The sequence below is a fragment of the Budorcas taxicolor genome, chromosome 5 (assembly GCF_023091745.1).
Source record: "Budorcas taxicolor isolate Tak-1 chromosome 5, Takin1.1, whole genome shotgun sequence".
NCBI classification, from domain to species: domain Eukaryota; kingdom Metazoa; phylum Chordata; class Mammalia; order Artiodactyla; family Bovidae; genus Budorcas; species Budorcas taxicolor.
The window spans coordinates 126,094,777-126,114,370 of record NC_068914.1 but is presented as its reverse complement, the minus strand read 5'-3'; the positions used below and the strand labels follow the sequence as shown (position 1 = coordinate 126,114,370).

The 19,594-nt window shown below is 39.1% G+C and overlaps 2 protein-coding genes across 2 annotated transcripts in view; both read left to right on the top strand.

The window, feature by feature from the left end:
• The window catches only part of BMAL2 (basic helix-loop-helix ARNT like 2), a 101,607-nt gene extending 92,188 nt beyond the window's left edge, over window positions 1–9,419 (top strand). The window contains exons 16-18 of the mRNA XM_052640611.1: window positions 4,385–4,460; window positions 6,631–6,739; window positions 9,283–9,419. Coding sequence (XP_052496571.1) covers window positions 4,385–4,460; window positions 6,631–6,739; window positions 9,283–9,419 — 322 coding nt within the window. The remainder of the gene's footprint in view (window positions 1–4,384; window positions 4,461–6,630; window positions 6,740–9,282) is intronic.
• Window positions 9,420–17,592: 8,173 nt separating this feature from the next.
• Window positions 17,593–19,594, top strand: part of SMCO2 (single-pass membrane protein with coiled-coil domains 2) — an 87,167-nt gene continuing 85,165 nt past the window's right edge. Inside the window, exon 1 of the mRNA XM_052640610.1 lies at window positions 17,593–17,882. Within this exon, the coding sequence (XP_052496570.1) occupies window positions 17,593–17,882 (290 nt within the window). The remainder of the gene's footprint in view (window positions 17,883–19,594) is intronic.

Genomic DNA, 19,594 nt, shown 5'->3' with positions numbered 1-19,594 from the left:
GCAGTCTTGAGAAAGAAGAATGGAGCTGGAGGAATCAACCTTCCCGACTTCAGATTATACTATAAAGCTACAGTCATCAAAACAGTATGATACTGGCACAAAAACAGAAATATAGACCAATGGAACAAGACAGAAAGCCCAGAAATAAACCCGTCACCTTACTTTCAACAAAGGAGGCAAGAATGGGGCAAAGTCACCCGCTTCAATCAATGGTGCTGGGGAAACTGGAGAGCTACATGTAAACAAATGAAATTTGAACACTTCCTAACACCATACACAAAGATAAACTCAAAATGGGTTAAAGATCTAAATGTAAGAAGAGAAACTATAAAACTCTTAGAGGAAAACATAGGCAGAACACTCGATAACATAAATCAAAGCAAGATCCTCTATGACCCACCTCCTAGAGTAATGGAAATAAAAACAAAAGTAAACAGGTGGGGCCTGATTAAACTTAAAAGCTTTTGCACAGCCAAGGAAATCATAAGCAAGGTAAAAAGACAACCCTCAGAATGGGAGAAAATAATAGGAAATGAAACAACTGACAAAGGATTAATTTCCAAAATATACAAAGCAGCTCATACAACTCAATACCAGAAAAACAAACAACCCAATCAAAAAGTGAGAAAAAGACCTAAACAGACATTTCTCCAAAGGAGACATACAGATGGCTAACAAACACATGAAATGATGCTTAACATTACTCATTTTTAGAGAAATGCAAATCAAAACTACAATGAGATAGCAGCTCACACCCGTCAGAATGATAATCATCAAATCGTCTACAAACAATAAATGCTGGAGAGGGTGTGGAGAAAAGGGAATGCTCTTGCACTGTTGGTGGGAATATAAATCGATACAGCCACTATGGAAGCTGGTATAGAGATTCCTTAAAAAACTAGGAATAAAATCACCATATGACCAAGCAATCCTTCTCCTAGGCATATACCCTGAGGAAACCAAAATTGAAAAAGACACATGTATCCCATTGTTCACTGCAGCACTATTTCCAATAGCTAGAACATGGAAGCAACCTAGATGTCCATTGACAGAAGAATGGATAAAGAAGTTGTGCTAGAACATGGAAGCAACCTAGATGTCCATTGACAGATGAATGGATAAAGAAGTTGTGGCACATACACACAATGGAATATTACTCAGCCATAAAAGGAATGCTTTTGAGTCAGTTCTAAGGAGGTGGATGAACCTAGAACCTATTATACAGAGTGAAGTAAGTCAGAAAGAGAAAGATAAGTATCATATTCTAATGCATATGTATGGAATCTAGAAAAATGGTACTGAAAATTTTATTTACAGAGTGGCAGTGGAGAAACAGACATAGAGAATAGACTTATGGACATGGGGAGAGGGGAGGAGAGGGTGAGATGTATGGAAAAAGTAACATGGAAACTTACATTACCATATGTAAAATAGATAGCCGACAGGAATTTGTTGTATGGCTCAGGAAACTCAAACAGGGGCTCTGTATCAACTTAGAGGGATGGGATGGGGAGGGAAAAGAGAGGGAAGTTCAAAAGAGAGGGAATATATGTATACCTATGGCTGATTCATGTTGAGATTTACAGAACACAACAAAGTTCTGTAAAGCAATTATCCTTCAATAAAAAATAAATTATAAAAGATATATAATCATAAAGAAATAATATAATCATGGTGAGACATATTAACATTTCTCGGAGAATATCTTATCAAATGCAGAAAAAATAAGAATAGGAGCATCTTGAATGATGTTATTAATAATTTACATATAATACACTTATATTTATATTAATTTTACATCCTACACAAAAACATTTAAAATTTTATATCTCATACATTGTTATTAGGTGAGGAAAGGACAATTACTGAAGCTGTTTGGTGGGTATATAAGATTTCATTATATTATCTGCTTTTATATCTCTTTGGAGTTTTCCATAATAGCTCTAAAATGTATTTCTGAAGTGAATTATAAACATTTGTACTAAGTAGCACAAAGTTCAACCAAGAAAATTACTCTGAGTAGGGGTATAGTCCAACTCCCTTTGTCTGCATGTGGATATCCAATTTTTTCACATAATTTGCTGAAAAGACTTCCTTCTCCCATTGAATGGTCTTGGCACCCTCGCTGAAAATCATTTGAGTGTGTATGCTGGAAGGGCAACATAAGGAAAGCAAAAATTGAGCCAGGTGTTGCTAGCTGGGAACCATTAGAATGTGCAGGGTGCAGGGTATGGAGTTTTACGTATGGAGGCACCTTGGCCAGTGTATGGCGTTGAGTAGGGGAAAACATGCTGGTTTCAGCAAATGACAAGGAGATTCACTGAGGAAGAGATCAGGCCTCTGAGCAACGGAGTTTTAACTCAGTTAAAAGGGACTGAGGTGAAGTTAAATAGCAGGTTTTTGCCCAGTAAACTAAGGAATATTTCAGAATCTGGTAGTGACATGCATGGTTAGGGGAAGTTAGCTTCTTTCATCCTTCAGTTCAGTTCAGTTCATTTGCTCAGTCATGAATTGCAGCACGCCAGGCCTCCCTGTCCATCACCAACTCCCGGAGTTCACTCAGACTCACGTCCATCAAGTCAGTGATGCCATCCAGCCATCTCATCCTCTGTCATCCCCTTTTCCTCCTGCCCTCAATCCCTCCCAGCATCAGTCTTTTCCAATGGGTCAACTCTTCGCATGAGGTGGCCAAAGTACTGGAGTTTCAGCTTTAGCATCATTCCCTCCAAAGAAATCCCAGGGCTGATCTCCTTTAGAACGGACTGATTGGATCTCCTTGCAGTCCAAGGGACTCTCAAGAGTCTTCTCCAACACCACAGTTCAAAATCATCAATTCGTCTGCACTAAGCTTTCTTCACAGTCCAACTCTCACATCCATACATGACCACAGGAAAAACCATAGCCTTGACTAGATGGACCTTTGTTGGCAAAGTAATGTCTCTGCTTTTGAATATGCTATCTAGTTTGGTCATAACTTTTCTTCCAAGGAGTAAGCGTCTTTTAATTTCATGGCTGCAGTCACCATCTGCAGTGATTTTGGAGCCCCCCAAAATAAAGTCTGACACTGTTTCCACTGTTTCCCCATCTGTTTGCCATGAAGTGATGGGACCAGATGTCATGATCTTCGTTTTCTGAATGTTGAGCTTTAAGCCAACTTTTTTGCTCTCCTTTTTCACTCTCATCAAGAGGCTTTTTAGTTCCTCTTCACTTTCTGCCATAAGGGTGGTGTCATCTGCATATCTGAGGTTATAGATATTTCTCCCGGCAATCTTGATTCCAGCTTGTGCTTCTTCCAGCCCAGCGTTTCTCATGATGTACTCTGCATATAAGTTAAATAAGCAGGGTGACAATATACAGCCTTGAAGTACTCCTTTTCCTGTTTGTAACCAGTCTGTTGTTCCATGTCCAGTTCTAACTGTTGCTTCCTGGCCTGCATACAGATTTCTCAAGAGGCAGGTCAGGTGGTCTGGTATTCCCATCTCTTTCAGAATTTTCCACAGTTTCTTGTGATCCACACAGTGAAAGGCTTTGGCATAGTCAATAAAGCAGAAATAGATGTTTTTCTGGAACTCTCTTGCTTTTTTGATGATCCAGCTAAACAAGGGCTAATTGAGTGGTTGATGTTTTTAAACCTTGAACCACAGAATGGGAATTCAGCCAAGCTATATACATTACGTTGTGAAAAATCTCCAAGACATGTCACTAATCTTTTCATCTGTGTTTCCTACCTAATTCATTTCATTTTTCTGTTTTGATTTCTCCCTCTATAATTTCTTGTCAGCTGCATCCTTGGGAATACACAAGGCCATAAAGTTATGTTTATGCCATTATGTATCACATAATTGAGCATTTAGTAATATATAACATCGTAAGTTTTACATATAAAGTTTTGAAGAGATTTGTTATCTCTTCAAAGCCAATGATTATGTTTTTGTCTTCATGTGTTTCATTGATTTTGACCTATTACAGTAAAAACATGACGTATTTTCCACTTAAAGAAAAGGTTGCACAATATTAGGAAATCTTTCTTTACGCTAGTTCTGCTTTTTAGTATCCTAATAAGAACTGATTCTTGATGTCAGTGCCTATTTTGAACTGTGTAGTTGTTCCATTACTATGCAACGTGTTGTATTAAGACAGGTAACATGATTTACTTAAGAGCTTTCACCTTGGGGTTTGATGTTTCTATTCACTATAGTGTTTTCAGCACTCTGTAGTCAAATATATGTCTGGCTCTGAACAAGTCAGTCTAATGATGAAAACTGTTGTGATATTCAGTCTTTATGTTCCTCCCTGAATTTTTATCAGACTGTATTCAGAAGAGAAATTTCTCTAAAATATATATAAATAGACATATAACATGTTTTATGTGTCATTTTTGAAGGTTACAGTCATCTTCATCCCTTGATTCAAGTCCAACAGATTTACTGAAAGATACACACACTCTAAACTGCAGGAATGTAAGTACTTTCGTAAATGATAATATTCATGAAATAAATGAATGATAAAATTGGTCCTTGTTGATTATTTCTTTTGAGAAAAGAGGCCATCCTATAAAAAAAAATAATTTCTTTCCAGAGTTTTTAAGAGGCAGTGTAGAATAGTGGCTAATAGTGAAGTTGCTGAGACCATAATGTCTGGGTCCAAGTTTTGATTCACTTACTGCTGGGATAACCTCCTGTGTGTTTTTTAAACTCTGCACCTCAGCTTCCTCATTAGTGTGTCAATTAAATTATTTAATACACAAAGAAATAAAAAACCTCACAGTTCCTGGGACATAGTATGTGCTCAATAAATAATAGTTATTATTGTTATTTTAACAAACTCCAAGTCTATGGATTAAAAGTACTCCTTATGGTCTGGAAGAAAGCTTAATATAAGCTACAGAACAAGTATGCAGTTCAGTTCAGTTCAGTTCAGTCGCTCAGTCGTGTCTGACTCTTTGCGACCCCATGAATCGCAGCACGCCAGGCCTCCCTGTTCATCACCAACTCCCGGAATTCACTCAGACTCATATCCATCGAGTCAGTGATGCCATCCAGCCATCTCATCCTCTGCCGTCCCCTTCTCCTCCTGCCCCCAACCCCTCCCAGCATCATAGTCTTTTCCAATAAGTCAACTCTTCGCATGAGGTGGCCAAAGTACTGGAGTTTCAGCTTTAGCATCATTCCTTCGAAAGAAATCCCAGGGCTGATCTCCTTCAGAATGGGATGGTTGGATCTCCTTGCAGTCCAAGGGACTCTCAAGAGTCTTCTCCAACACCACAGTTCAAAAGCATCAATTCTTTGGCGCTCAGCCTTCTTCACAGTCCAACTCTCACATCCATACATGACCCCTGGAAAAACCATAGCCTTGACTAGACAGACCTTAGTCGGCAAAGTAATGTCTCTGCTTTTGAATATACTATCTAGGTTGGTCATAACTTTTCTTCCAAGGAGTAAGCATCTTTTAATTTCATGGCTGCAGTATTACCTACTATTTAATTCAATTGAACGAATATTAGCAATTTGAAATACATACAAAATGTGTGTACTGAACATAGCACTGAATATATGGAAGACCCTCATATAATGTAATTGTGATGTATCCCAGACAACAAAATGCTCTAAAGTAGGTATACTTCCCAGGTGGCGCTGGTGGTAAAGAGCCCATCTGTCAATGTAGGAGACATAAGACACTTGGATTTCATCCCTGGGTCAGGAAGATCCCCTGGAGTAGGAAATGGCAACCCACTCCAGAATTCTTGCCTGGGGAATCCCATGAACAGAGCAGCCTGGTGGGCTATGGTCCATGGGGTCGAAAAGAGTCAGACACAACTGAAGTGACATAGCACAGAGCACATGAGAATACAGGAGAGAAGAGAAATTAAATCTGACCAGGGACAAAAGGGAACCTGAAAATATCTTTTTATATTAACATAGACTTTTGTTCTGGTATTTTCAAGTTTTACTCATACATTTAACACCTGTTTATTGGATATGTATTTTGTGCCAGACTATATACCAGAAACAGGGATTTAAGTCCTTGTAGCAGAAAAGAATCTCTGAGTAGTGTATGCTATGTAGGCATTATGATAAAGTTTATCAACTGAATCAGACAATATATGTAAATGATTTCTTTTGATGAGCTATATTGAACATCAGATTGTTTGGCCTGTGTCTGTGTAACACTATGACAACTTTTTGGTAAAGTCTCTGGTTTAATACATTCCCTGTTCCAAAGCAGTATTTCCCATTGTAGCTTTGGATGAGATATAGTTTTACCATCATTTTAAAAATACTGAAATGTTTTTCCTTCTTAATCTAAAACTTTTCCTTATATGTGTAATTGTGTACTTGAGTTATGATTATGAATAATGTGGGAGCTTTGGAGTCAGAAGGACTTGGGTTAGAATCATGGCTCCAACACTTTAGATAAGATATTAGACTCTTTAGGCCTCAGATTCTTGACGTCACAATATTTGTAACATGAAAGAAAATTTTATTTTATTTGTGGAGTACTAAGCACAGGGCACTCAGTAAGTGCAAATTGCCATGTTGTTCATGAAGGCACACCCACATGTTAAAACTGCTAAGAAATCTTTATTTCATTCAAATAGGAAACTTACTGTTTTTTATTTTGTCGTTACAGATGTCAGATAAGGAGTTGATTACCCTAAGTCCATCTGAAATAGGGGAACGAGAGGCTACAAAGCAAAACCGAAGTGTTATTGCTCCCCTCAGTCATGAACCACTCCTCGGTAAGATTTCTTTCACAACTGACCACTATTTTGGTTTTCCAAAAACTGCTTTTTTAGTCACTATAGTTTCAGGTTTAGGAAATTTCTAAATTTGCAAACAGCTTTAAAACTAAGTTTTTCCCCCAAACTACAATGAGATATCGCCTCACACTGGTCAGGATGACCATCATCAAAATCTCTGCAAATAATATATGTGGGAGAAGGCCTGGAGAAAAGAGAACCCTTCAACCCTGTTGGTGGGAGCATATATTGGTACAATGACTATGAAGAACATATGGCGGTTCCTTAAACTAAAAATAGAGCTACCATATGATCTAGCAATCCCGCTCATAGGCATATATCTGGAGAAAACTAATTTGAAAAGATGCATGCACCCCAATGTTTGTAGCAGCATTATTTACAATAGCCAAGACATGGAAGCAACCTAAATGCCCATCAACAGATGAATGGATAAAGAAGATGTGGTATATATACACACAATGGAATATTACTCAGCCATAAAAAATGGAATAATGCCATTTGTAGCAACATGGATGCACCTAGAGATTATCATATTAAGTAGATCAGACAGAGAGAGACAAATATCACATAGTATCACACACGTGGAATCTAAAAAAAAAGACACTAATAAACTTATTTACAAAACAGAAGTAGACTTACAAACAGAAAACAAATCTGGTTATCAAAGGACAAAGGCAGGGGGAGGGATAAATTAGGAGTTTGGGATTATCAGATACAAACTGCTATATATAAAATAGGTTAACAGCAAGGTCCTACTATATAGCTCAGGGAACTCTATTCAGTATAGTATCACAAACTATAATGGAGAAGAATCTGAAAAAGAATATATATATATATATATATATATATATATATATATGAATCACTTTGCTGTACACCAAAAACTAACACATTATAAAATCAACTACTTCAAAAAAAAAAAAAAAAACTAAGATTTTTCATTCAGGGTCTTAAATACAGTAGTCATAGTGTTAATTTTTCAGTGTATGCGACTTAGGTGGTACTAGTGGTAAAGAACCTGCCTGTCAGTGCAAGAGACATGAGAAATGCAGGTTTGTTCCCTGGGTCGGGAAGATCCCCTGGAAGAGGGCATGGCAACACACTCCAGTATTCTTGCCTGGAGAATCCCACAGACAGAGGAGCTTGGTCGGCTACAGTCCATAGAGTAACAAAGAGTTGGACACAACTTAAGCATCTGAGCACATACAGCACATTCTACTTAATGGACCTGTCACTGAAAGTCTGATTATCAACTGAGTTGTTATGAGTATTATTAAAACACAATTTAAATAAAACTAAAGCTCTCATGTTTAGGGAAAAATTCCATTCTCCAGAAAAAGATTTTTAAAAGATAGCAATCATAAAAAGTTTAAGATATAATTATTCATTTTAACTATACCTATGCAAAGTCCGAATAAAGAAACTTGAAGGGATACAATTTTATGCTCCCCATAACTGCCTCTGATCTCCTGAAAATAAATGTTAAAGAGAATCAGAGGGAAAAAAAGAAAGTGAAAGTGTTAACTGCTCAGTCATGTTTGACTCTTTGGGACCCCATGGACTGTAGCCCTTCAGACTCCTCTGTCCCTAGAATTCCCCAGGTAAGAATACTGGAGTGGGTAGCTATTTCTTTCTCCAGAGGATCTTTCTGACTTAGCAATCAAACCCAGGTCTTCTGCATTGCAGGCAGATTCTTTACTGTCTGAGCCACTGGGAAAGCCCTGAGAATCAAAAGCCTTGAAGGAATATGGACATTCAGGTTCACACAAAACCACATATTGCATGCTCAGTTACTAAGTCATGTCTGACTCTGCAATCCCATTGACTGTAGCCTGCCAGGCTCCTCTGCCCATGGGATTCTCCAGGTAAGAATACTGGACTGGGCTGCCATTTCCTTCTCCAAAAACCACATATTAATCATCTTAAATTCTATTGTACTTTGGAAGATACTTAAAAAACTTTGATTAATCTCTCACTGTGTTTTAACCATGGATTTCTAGAACCTCTTTAGTATCAATTTAAAACACATTTCCATGGTTCCTCTTTATTTCCTTTTTCAATCAAAAATCTGAGGACTCCTTCCTTTTATTAGAGTCTTTCAAATTTTTGGAAAGTGATGCTTTTGTCTCAGCCTTATCATTTTGGAGTTAAACAAGCATTTCCACAAGGCAGATTAAAGTTAAATTTCTCTTTCCAGGCTCTATACACACACAGGAATAAACCACCCCCCTTACCGTCCAACTATCTCAGACTCTGTACCTCTTAGTGCTTTTATTTTCTATTAGAAAACTCATAGACTAACTCCCCTATGTGCATCAAATGAGTGAAGTGCAATTTATCTGACAGCAGATTGTTATAAAAATAGGCAACCCATTAAAAAATATATCTGGCATCTGTAAAACGTATGCTTTGCCTTCAATAATACATTGTATGGTATCCTAACCTTGCTTTGCCGTTTTTGATGATAACTCATGTTTTAACCTCCAAATGTACTTACACAAGCCTGTATTTCAATTCGATAGGAGAAGGAGTCCAGCTGGACTTTGAAGCCCTCTGTGACAATGATGACACAGCCATGGCTGCCTTCATGAATTACTTAGAAGCAGAGAGGGGCCTGGGAGACCCCGGGGACTTCAGTGACATCCACTGGACACTCTAGCATTTGATTTTTAACTCTAAACATGAGAAAAGTCTCGAAGCATTTCATTTACAAAAGACTATATAGTCTTTGTATCCTTTGTATACTGTTTTTATCTTTTATTCCTATTAATGGTCTGCCAGTTTTTATAGATTTGCTCCTGACTTTAATAGGGATTTGGGGAAATGTGATGTTTCCCTTCAGAGTCACAGAATTTTCTATAGACTGTTTTAGTCATCGACATGGCTTCAAACCCACTAGTTGCTATATTTTTGCTAAAGTCTTTTTAACCAAGAATGCCACATGTATCTTGTTTTGGTTTTGTTTTTATTTTATGGTGCAGTTGTTTTGAGTTTGGGGAGTTTAATGTGTGGACATTTTCCTTGTGTCTGAGATTCATTTATAATTGACTTAGCAGATTTGTGTAATTTGGAACATTTCCTTTCCTCATATATCTCCTTCACTGAGGTCAGGGCTTATCCACTTTGAGAAAATGGTGAGTACCTGAACATTTAAAGGGATAGTGCAATTTGTAGTTGTGATCACAGTGGACTTGGGCAAGTTCAGAACCACAATAGTTATGCTCAATTGAGCACTTTGACATAGATTTTAAGTGAGATGATTTCTTATTTAAAATTCAAAAGGAAAAGCTGAGAAAGTTTCAGCTTTGCTTACAGAAAAGGAAAGATCTTGGGCCCTACAGCTGGGTGATTAGCCTTTGCCTTTATACTCAAGAGTATTAAGATTTACTCTTAATAGAACCACTCAAGATTTTTATTACAGATAGAACAGGTTTCTGATGCTGAAAAGGTATTTAGCAACAGATTAGTCTCAGTGGAAGAAGTGGGTCCAGGCAGATTCAATGTCTTGCATAATGTCACAATTAAGTTCATATGTCTTTTAATGTTTAATGTGTGTAAACCAGTTTCTTTATACACATTTGTGAAAACAATAGTCTCATTAGTTAAATGATTAGTTAAGTGACCTAGGAACTAGTTGTTGACTCTCTAAATTACTAGGAAATTACAGTTACTATTGCTTGTAACCAAAGCTAATTACATAAATGACAAGTACATTTTTAAAACCATGAGGCAATGAGAAAGAATTTGAAACCAATTTTCCAGCTATAATTAAAAATTGAAAGCAGTTTTAAAACCAGTAATCTAGAAGTGGCTCAAATTGAGTGCAAGAATTAAGGATATTTAAAATACTGTATGTGTATCTACACGTTTGAAGATCATAATACTGTAATATTATAATGGTTCCATAATACCTATGGTTTTAATAGCTCTTTCTAGTTTACCAAGTGTATTCCCATATTTTCTCTTTTGTGCCTCACAAGGAAAAGTAAGATAGGCTAGGAAGCTAATGGGGAAACCCCTGGGGATCAACTCCAGTTTTCTGTGTCATGCTGTCCCTCTCCAGCAGATTTTCCTGAGAGCCTCTCACCAAACAAGGCACCCTTTTTACCTTACATATATATCCTTAGGCTGCAACAGATTAAACTTTGAGACACATTAATGGACAACATAGTAATGTCACAACCAAAATCATATGTTCCTTCACGTGTGACATTTGCAGAGGCCACGTGGCAAGGATGTATTGACCTGTTGTCTTGAGCCAATGCAATGTTCCAGTAATGTCAGAGGTTCAGCACCACCCATGGTTCTGGCATTTGAGAACTTGGGGGACATTCAAGTGTAGAATAAGCCAAAGCCAAAAAATCCTACAAGATGGGGGTATTGGTTTGTAGCTGCCTGTGCAGGATATTTGGGGCTTCCCAGGTGGCTCATTGGTAAAGAATCAGCCTGCCAATACAGAAGAGACAAGAGACTTGGGTTTGATCCCTGGGTCCGGAAGATTCCCTGGAGGAGGAAATGGCAACCCACTCCAGTATTCTTGCCTGGAGAATCTCCATGGACCGAGGAGCCTGGTGGGCTACAGTCTGAGTTGAACACGACTGAGCACACATATGCGCACCTGCACACAAGCATGATAATTAAGTCTGAAGAAGCATGACAGATACACCTGTTCTCTAAGTCAAATAGAGAGGTCTGCCTACAGAGGTAACATTTCAGGAGTCTGGACCACTGCAGATTGTGCTAAATCTCCAGAGTCAGCCTAAGCCAGTGTAGCAGGATAGGTCACTGTGGCCCCTTGACCTCCCAAGGAGGTGGGGGCAATCCTCATGATCCAGGGATCTGAGAGGTAGACTTTCTCGAAGCTGGTCATTCCTGCTTACACAGTAGCAGTTCTCTCTCTTTGTAAGAGGAGAGGTTATTCCATAGACTTATGGGTGGATAGTAATTGAATTGCTTTGAACTGAATGCTTTGATCCTTTAGTAACCCACTCTGATGTTTATCTTCTTGCTCTGCCCCCAGAATTCACTCCAAGCATTGTATGATACTGTAGCTCTAAGTTCAGTGCTTTCTTCATGCATTCTATTTACATTTGATTGCTGTTAAGAGTGACATTTTTTATGCTTTACATTATACTGTTTCATTTTACTTGAACCAATTAATTTCTTACATGTTGGTGAAAATATCTACCAATTTAATCAAATATCCTAAAAAGAATACTATCTTATTTATTTATTTTTTTAATTCTAAGAATTACCTACCTGGGAGGCATGCCTGGATTGGAAGAGCCTGCTAAACTAAATTTCTCTGTGTGACCTCAAGAAAGCCATTTTAACTCTCTGTACTTCAGTTTCCTTATTTGTAAACAGAGGTTTGATCTCTCCATTTACTTCCTGTGGAGTAATGATTCTCACCCATAGGACTCGAACCCATAATCAGATGCTAGAAATATTCAGTTCAGTATGATAGCCACTGGCCACATGTGGCTACTGAAAACTGGAAACGTGACTCGTATATACTGAAATGTGCTGTGAATATAAAATGTGCGCTGCTGCTGCTGCTGCTAAGTCGCTTCAGTCGTGTCCGACTCTGTGTGACCCCATCGACGGAAGCCCAGCAGGCTCCCCCATCCCTGGGATTCTCTAGGCAAGAATACTGGAGTGGGTTGCCATTGCCTTCTCCAATGCATGAAAGTGAAAAGTCAAAGTGAAGTCATTCAGTCATGTCCGACTCTTCACGACCCCATGGACTGCAGCCTACCAGGCTCCTCTGTCCATGGGATTTTCCAGGCAAGAGTACTGGAGTGGGGTGCCATATACCAGATTTCAAAGACTTAGTATAAAAAAAAGGAATATAAAATATCACATAACAACTTTATATTGATTACATGTTCAAATAATATTTTGGATATACCAAATTAAACATTAAAATTAATTTTATTTTCTTACTTTTCTAATGTGACTACTAGAAAGTTTTAAATTACACATGTGATACACATTATATTTTCATTCTTCAGCCCTGCTCTTGGACATTTTATTAAGTGGATATTATTTAAATAGATCAAAATTTATACTATTAAGTATGGTGTTTACCTCTAACTGCTATAAAGAACATTTATTGATCCTCAGTTCAATGTAAATAACTGTGAACCTTTATCAATGTATCAAATTTAAAACTTTTTTGAAATTAGTAAACTTAGAAGTATTAAACATTCATTAACCTGAAATCAAATAAAACTTGAGGTATACACTGTAGTAGTCACTAAATTTGGAAATCACTGATAAACACAAACAGGAAGATACAGAACAGACTTTTGGTAACTAAACAGAAATAAAGGGAAGTATGTAATTACAGTGTCACAATGGGAAGAGGCTGTGTTCATTGGATGTCATAATGAGAAATCTCCATAGAGTCTAGGGCACAAGTATATAAAATAGCCAGTCTCTAGGTATCAGCCCATGTTTAATGGGTCCAGTTTCAGATCCTGTTCTAAAGAGGAATCTGTCACTCAGGTAGGTCATTGCTGGGCTCTGGAATTAGAGACTCAGGTTTGCCCAACATAATATTGTGGGCACGAGCAGGGCTGACATCTCATTGGAAGAATTATCAGAAGCCATAAAGAAAACCTGCTGGGTGGCCACTAGGTGTCACTTTCTCATCCCTATAAGGCTTTGTTTTCATTGATTTTTCTAAGTTCCATGAGGCCTAGGAGAGGCATTTAGAACTTTTGTGCCTAGAATAAGTCTGCCTCTGTTTAATAAGGAATGCTTTCTTGAGAGAAGTCTGGGAAGATCCTTTCCACATAAAATAAGAATTTTTGTTTAGGATCATTCCAGATGTGAAACTCATCCAACTGGGGACATGCTTTCTGAATTCATTTCAGAGTATTTGGTGTGTGTGTGTGTGTCACTGCTCATACAATATTGAGTTTAGGTCTGTCTTTTATACAACTTTTAAGGTCTTTTCTGTTTCACTTGCTCTTGTCTGTATGTTGGTATTTTTTAAATTTTGTGGGAAATAATGAAGAGTGAAATTAAACTATATTTTGTAGTAACTACTAGTTTGGGGTTTTTATTTAACATATTAAACTTCCTCTAAAAACATATGCCCTTAATCACTCTCTAAAGTGGAAAGAGTGGGTAGAAGATCCAGTGTTCTAAAACCACTGGAGGGTACTTCCGTGGCGGTCCAGTGGCTGAGATTCCACACTCCCAATGCAGGGGCCTGGGTTCAATCCTGGGTCAGGCAACTAGAATCCACATGCCACAGCTAAGAGTTCGCGTGCTGTAACTAAAGATCCCATGTGCTGCAACGAAGCTAGAAGATCCTGCATGCTACAACTAAGACCTGGCTCAGCCAAATAAGTAAAACCACTGGGAAGGGAGATACATACTACTTTACACATTTTCGGGTGTGTTCATCAGGGTGTGCTAACTGCTATAGCAACTCTAAAATATCAATGGCTTAACCTGGTCAAGGTTTCCTTCTGCTCATGTCACATCCAATGTCATCAACACTGTCGGTCTCTCTATTTGCCTCTGTTCTTTGCCTCTCCCTCTTTCCAGCTCTCAGCTCTGTTTTTCTCTAAGTCAGTTTTATCCTCTAATGGACCTTCTTCCCCATACTGATGCTCAAAACCTCCAAGCACATATTGCTCTTGTACCTGGCAATTAACAATCAAAAGAGAGCTTCTCTGTTTCCTAGTAACTCCCGGAAAAATCTCCATTGATCAGGCCTCTGTTTCAGCTTGGTTCACATGGACTCTCCTCTGTGGTCAGTGGGCTGGAATGAATATACAGATGGCCAGGCTTTGGTCCCATGACCAAACCTAAGTTAAAAGGCATCCTTGAAAGGGAAATCATGTCAAAAATAGCCAACTGCCCGACCCAACTGCCCAGGTCCAGGAAGGAATAGGGATGTAGGCAGAAGGAACAATGGAAAACTCATAATTCTGGAGAGTTGATGATTTCCTAGAATTGTGAGTTTAGGTTATGCGAGCCTCAAGTATTTTCAGATTGTTTGGTTTTGTTGATTTGTTTTTTTCTTTTTTTGAGGGTGGGGGTAGCGTGTGTGCCTACTCAGTCATGCAGTAGTGTCCAACTCTTTGCAATCCCATAGGCTGTAGCCCACCACGCTCCTCTGTCCATGGGATTTTCCAGGCAACACTAGAGTCAGTTGCCATTTCCTACTCCAGAAGATCTTGTTGATTAAGGGATCAAACCTGCATCACACGTTATATCGTATGTTTGTAAGCCTTGGCTACCTCTTTTATTTAATACCCAGCCACTAGTCAATTTGGAGGGCTCTGATTGACTAGCTTCAAACAAAACTAGTGGAAGTGATGGAATTCCAGTTGAGCTGTTTCAAATCCTAAAAGACGATGCTATGAAAGTGCTACATTCAATATGCCAGCAAATTTGGAAAACTCAGCAGTGGCCACAGGACTGGAAAAGGTCAGTTTTCATTCCAATCCCAAAGAAAGGCAATGCCAAAGAATGCTCAAACTACCACACAATTGCACTCATCTCACAGGCTAGCAAAGTAATGCAAAAATTCTCCAAGCCAGGCTTCAAGAGTATGTGAACTTTGAACTTCCAGATGTTCAAGCTGGACTTAGAAAAGGCAGAGGAACCAGCGATCAAATTGCCAACACCCGTTGGATCACCAAAAAAGTGAGAGAGTTCCAGAAAAACATCTATTTCTGCTTTATTGACTATGCCAAAGCCTTTCACTGTGTGGATCACAAATAACTATGGAAAATTCTTAGAGAGATGGAAATATCAGACCACCTGATCTGCCTCCTAAGAAATCTGTATGCAGGTCAAGAAGCAACAGTTAGAACTGGACATGGAACAACAGACTGGCTCCAAATAGGGAAAGGACTACATCAAGGCTGTATATTGTCATTCTGCTTATTTAACTTCTATGCAGAGTACATCATGAGAAATGCTGGACTGGAAGAAGCACAAACTGGAATCAAGATGGTTGGGAGAAATATTAATAACCTCAGATATGCAGATAACACCACCCTAATGGCAGAAAGTGAAGAAGAACTAAAGAGGCCCTTGATGAAAGTGAAAGAGGGGAGTAAAAAGTTGGCTTAAAACTAAACATTCAGAAAACTAAGATTGTGGCATCTGGCCCCATCACTTCATGGCAAATAGATGGGGAAATAATGGAAACAGTATCATACTTTATTTTGGGGTGCTCCAAAATCATTGCAGATGGTGACTGCAGCCATGAAATTAAAAGATGCTTACTCCTTGGAAGAAAAGCTATGACCAACCTAGACAGCATATTAAAAAGCAGAGATGTTACTTGGTCAACAAAGGTCCGTCTAGTCAAGGCTATGGTTTTTTTCAGTAGTCATGTATGGATGTGAGAGTTGGACTATAAAGAAAGCTGAGTGCCAAAGAATTGATGCTTTTGAACTGTGGTGTTGGAGAAGACTCTTGAGAGTCCCTTGGACTGCAAGGAGATACAACCCATCAATCCTAAAGGAAATCAGTACTGAATATTCACTGGAAGGACTGATGCTGAAGCTGAAACTCCAATACTTTGGCCATGTGATGCGAAGAACTGACTCCTTGGAAAAGACCCTGATTCTGGGAAAGATTGAAGGAGGGAGGAGAAGGGGATGACAGAGGATGAGATGATTGGATGGCATCACCAACTTAATGGACATGAGTTTGAGTAAACTCTGGGAGTTGGCGATGGACAAGGGAAGCCTGGTGTGCTGCAGTCCATGGGGTCACTAAGAGTCAGACACGACTGAGCAACTGAACTGAACTGACCATAGCTTAAGTAAGTGTGTGTTGAGACAGACCATAAAAAGTTGTTAAATCCTTGTCCACCTATGTGTTTCTGGCATTGAATTGAAACGTGGGCAGTCCTAGCACTTGGCTGACTGTTAAGCAGTCTTTCCCATATGTCTTCCCTGGTGGCTCAGATGGTAAAGAACCTTCCTTCAATGTAGGACACCTGGGTTCAATCCCTGAGTCAGGAAGTTCCCCTGGAGGAGGACATGGCAATCAACTCCAGTATTCTTGTCTGGAGAATTCCATGGACAGAGGAGCCTGATGGGCTACAGTCCATGGGATCACAGAGTCAGACACGACTAAGTGATTAACACACACACACACACACACACACAGACACAGACACACACTCCTATCAGGGGAGAAATCTGTTGCATATTATCTTGAGTGTAAATACATCAAAATAATTTTTGTGATATAATATTTTTAAAAAAACATAAAAAGCCTAGATTATGTAAACTTATAATTTAAGTGAACTCTTGGAAATCTCATTTACTACTTGGTTGAGTGAGCAGTAACCCAAAAAACTTCCTATCAGAACTGACATCTAGACCAATAGCATACGATTACTTGATTGTTCACTTATTTGTGGGAGTCCATTGTATTCTATTTAACAAAGATCAAGAAAGACATAGTTACAGTGCCTGAAATATCTTCTCGGGGAGGCAAGAAAATGGATGGATACATATCAGATTATATGTAAGATAATAAAGTTCATAATATTTACATAGAAAAAATGCTATTCTGTTTCTTTATAACAACATTAGTAGCATGTTTTGTTTTTGTTAGATTGGTGCAAAAGGAATTGCAGTTTTGCATTGTTGAAATTTGCCCTCTGATATTGAAATACATTCTTAAATAAATCTGGTTATGTTATACATCATTTTAATGCACATTTCTCACTTTATTTTTTGTTTTGCTAATGACTTACTACTTGCTGTCTGTATTTATTTTATACTATAAAAATGATGTTAGACAAAAAGCAAACTCAAGAGATTTTTTTATTCAAGTTCAAAATGGGTGGTAAAGCAGCAAAGACAACTCACAATATCAACAACATTTTTGACCCAGAAACTGCTAACCAACATATAGTGCAGTGGTGCTTCAAGAAATTTTACAAAGGAGATGAGAGCCTTGAAGATGAGCCTAGTGGCTGGGCATCAGAAGGTGACAATGACCAATTGAGAGCCATCTTTGAAGCTTATCCTCTTACAACTACAAGAGAAGTTGCTAAAGAGCTCAACATCGACCACTCTACAGTCATTCAATGTTTGAAGCAAATTGGAAAGGTGAAAGACCTCCATAAGTGGGTGACTCATGAGTTGACTGAAAATAAAAAAAAATCATTGTTTTAAAGAGTTGTCATCTCTTATTCTGTACAACAAACCTTTTCTCAATTGGATTGTGACATGCAATGAAAAGTGGATTGTACACAACAACCAGCGATGACCAGCTCAGAGGCTGGACCAAGAAGAAGCCCCAAAGCACTTCCCAAAGCCAAACTTGCACCAAAAAAGGTCATGGTCACTGTCTGGTGCTCTACTGCCAGTCTGACCCACTACTTCTGAATCCCAACGAAACCATTACATCTGAGAAGTATGCTCAGCAAACCGATGAGATGCCCCGAAAACTGCAGCCCCTGCAGCAGTCAACAGAAAGGGCCCAGTTCTTCTCCACAGCAATGCCTGACCACATGTCACACGGCCAACACTTCAAAAGTTGAATGAATTGGGCCTCGCCCACCACATTCACCTGACCTCTCACCAACTGACTACTACTTCTTCAAGCATCTCAACAACTTCTTGCATGGAAAATCATTCCACAACCAGCAGGAGACAGAAAATGTTTTCCAAGAGTTTGTCAAATCCCGAGGCATGGATTTTTACACTATCGGAATAAACAAACTTATTTCTCATTGGCAAAAATGTGTTGATTGTGTAATGGTTCTTATTTTGACTAATAAAAATGTGTTTGAGCCTAGTTACAATGATTTAAAGTTCACAGTCTGAAACCACAATTAACTTGTACCAACCAATCAATTAGTTTTATGATTATAAAGGAACTTTATATTCCTTATTGAAAATTCAGAAATACAAAAAAAGGGTGTCTGCAATCAAGGGGGTGGAGTACAGGGATGTGGAGCTCACCCCCCTACCACAAGTACATCAAAAGTACATCTACATACAGAACAGTTCTCACAGAATGCCAACTGATCACTGTGAGAAAGCCTCTGACACCTGAACAGATAAGAGAAATCTCCATGTAACTGAGTAGGATGAAAGAGAAAAAAGGAAATGGAATGGGTTGCCATTCCCTCCTCCAGGGGATCTTCCCAACCCAGGGGTTACACCTAGGTCTCCTGCATTGCAGGCAGATTCTTTACCATCTGAGACACCAGAGAAGCCCCCATTCCTAATGGGAACACAAAGGAGGCAGGAACTGCCACCATAGCCTCTTTCCCCACACACCTGCTGCCACCTCTGAGGATCCTGTGCCAGTCACCACCTTGGAGGCTCTAGGAACAGGTATCAGTGGGTTGACCACACACAGAGTGGGGCTGAAATCATAGGAAACCCCGGGGCCTGCATGACTTAGTGCGCAGGGCTGAAATGTCTCCCTGTAGCTGCACAAACCATAGATTTATGGTCTCTGCTACGAGCTTTGTAAACTCAGAGTCTGTGGGATATCCAAGTGGACATGAGTGCTTCTGCAGCTGGGATAGGTCTGGCCTTAGCAACTGTGAACTTTGCGGGCACATACACTGGGGGCTGGGCTGGGCCAAGGTCTGCACTTCCTCCTTAGCTCCCCTGGGGTGTCTAGATGCATGCGCATGGCAATCCTGGGACCTGACTTCAGTGGATCAGTTCTGGTGGAAAAAATGCCTGAGGGATACCAAAACTGATTGTCATTATTCTTACAATTGAGGTGTGGGGCCAAGGGCAGTGCTCACAACAGAGTACTTTGTGAGCCTACACAATGGCTGGCAGGCTCCAATCCCACTTACATGGAACCTCAGCT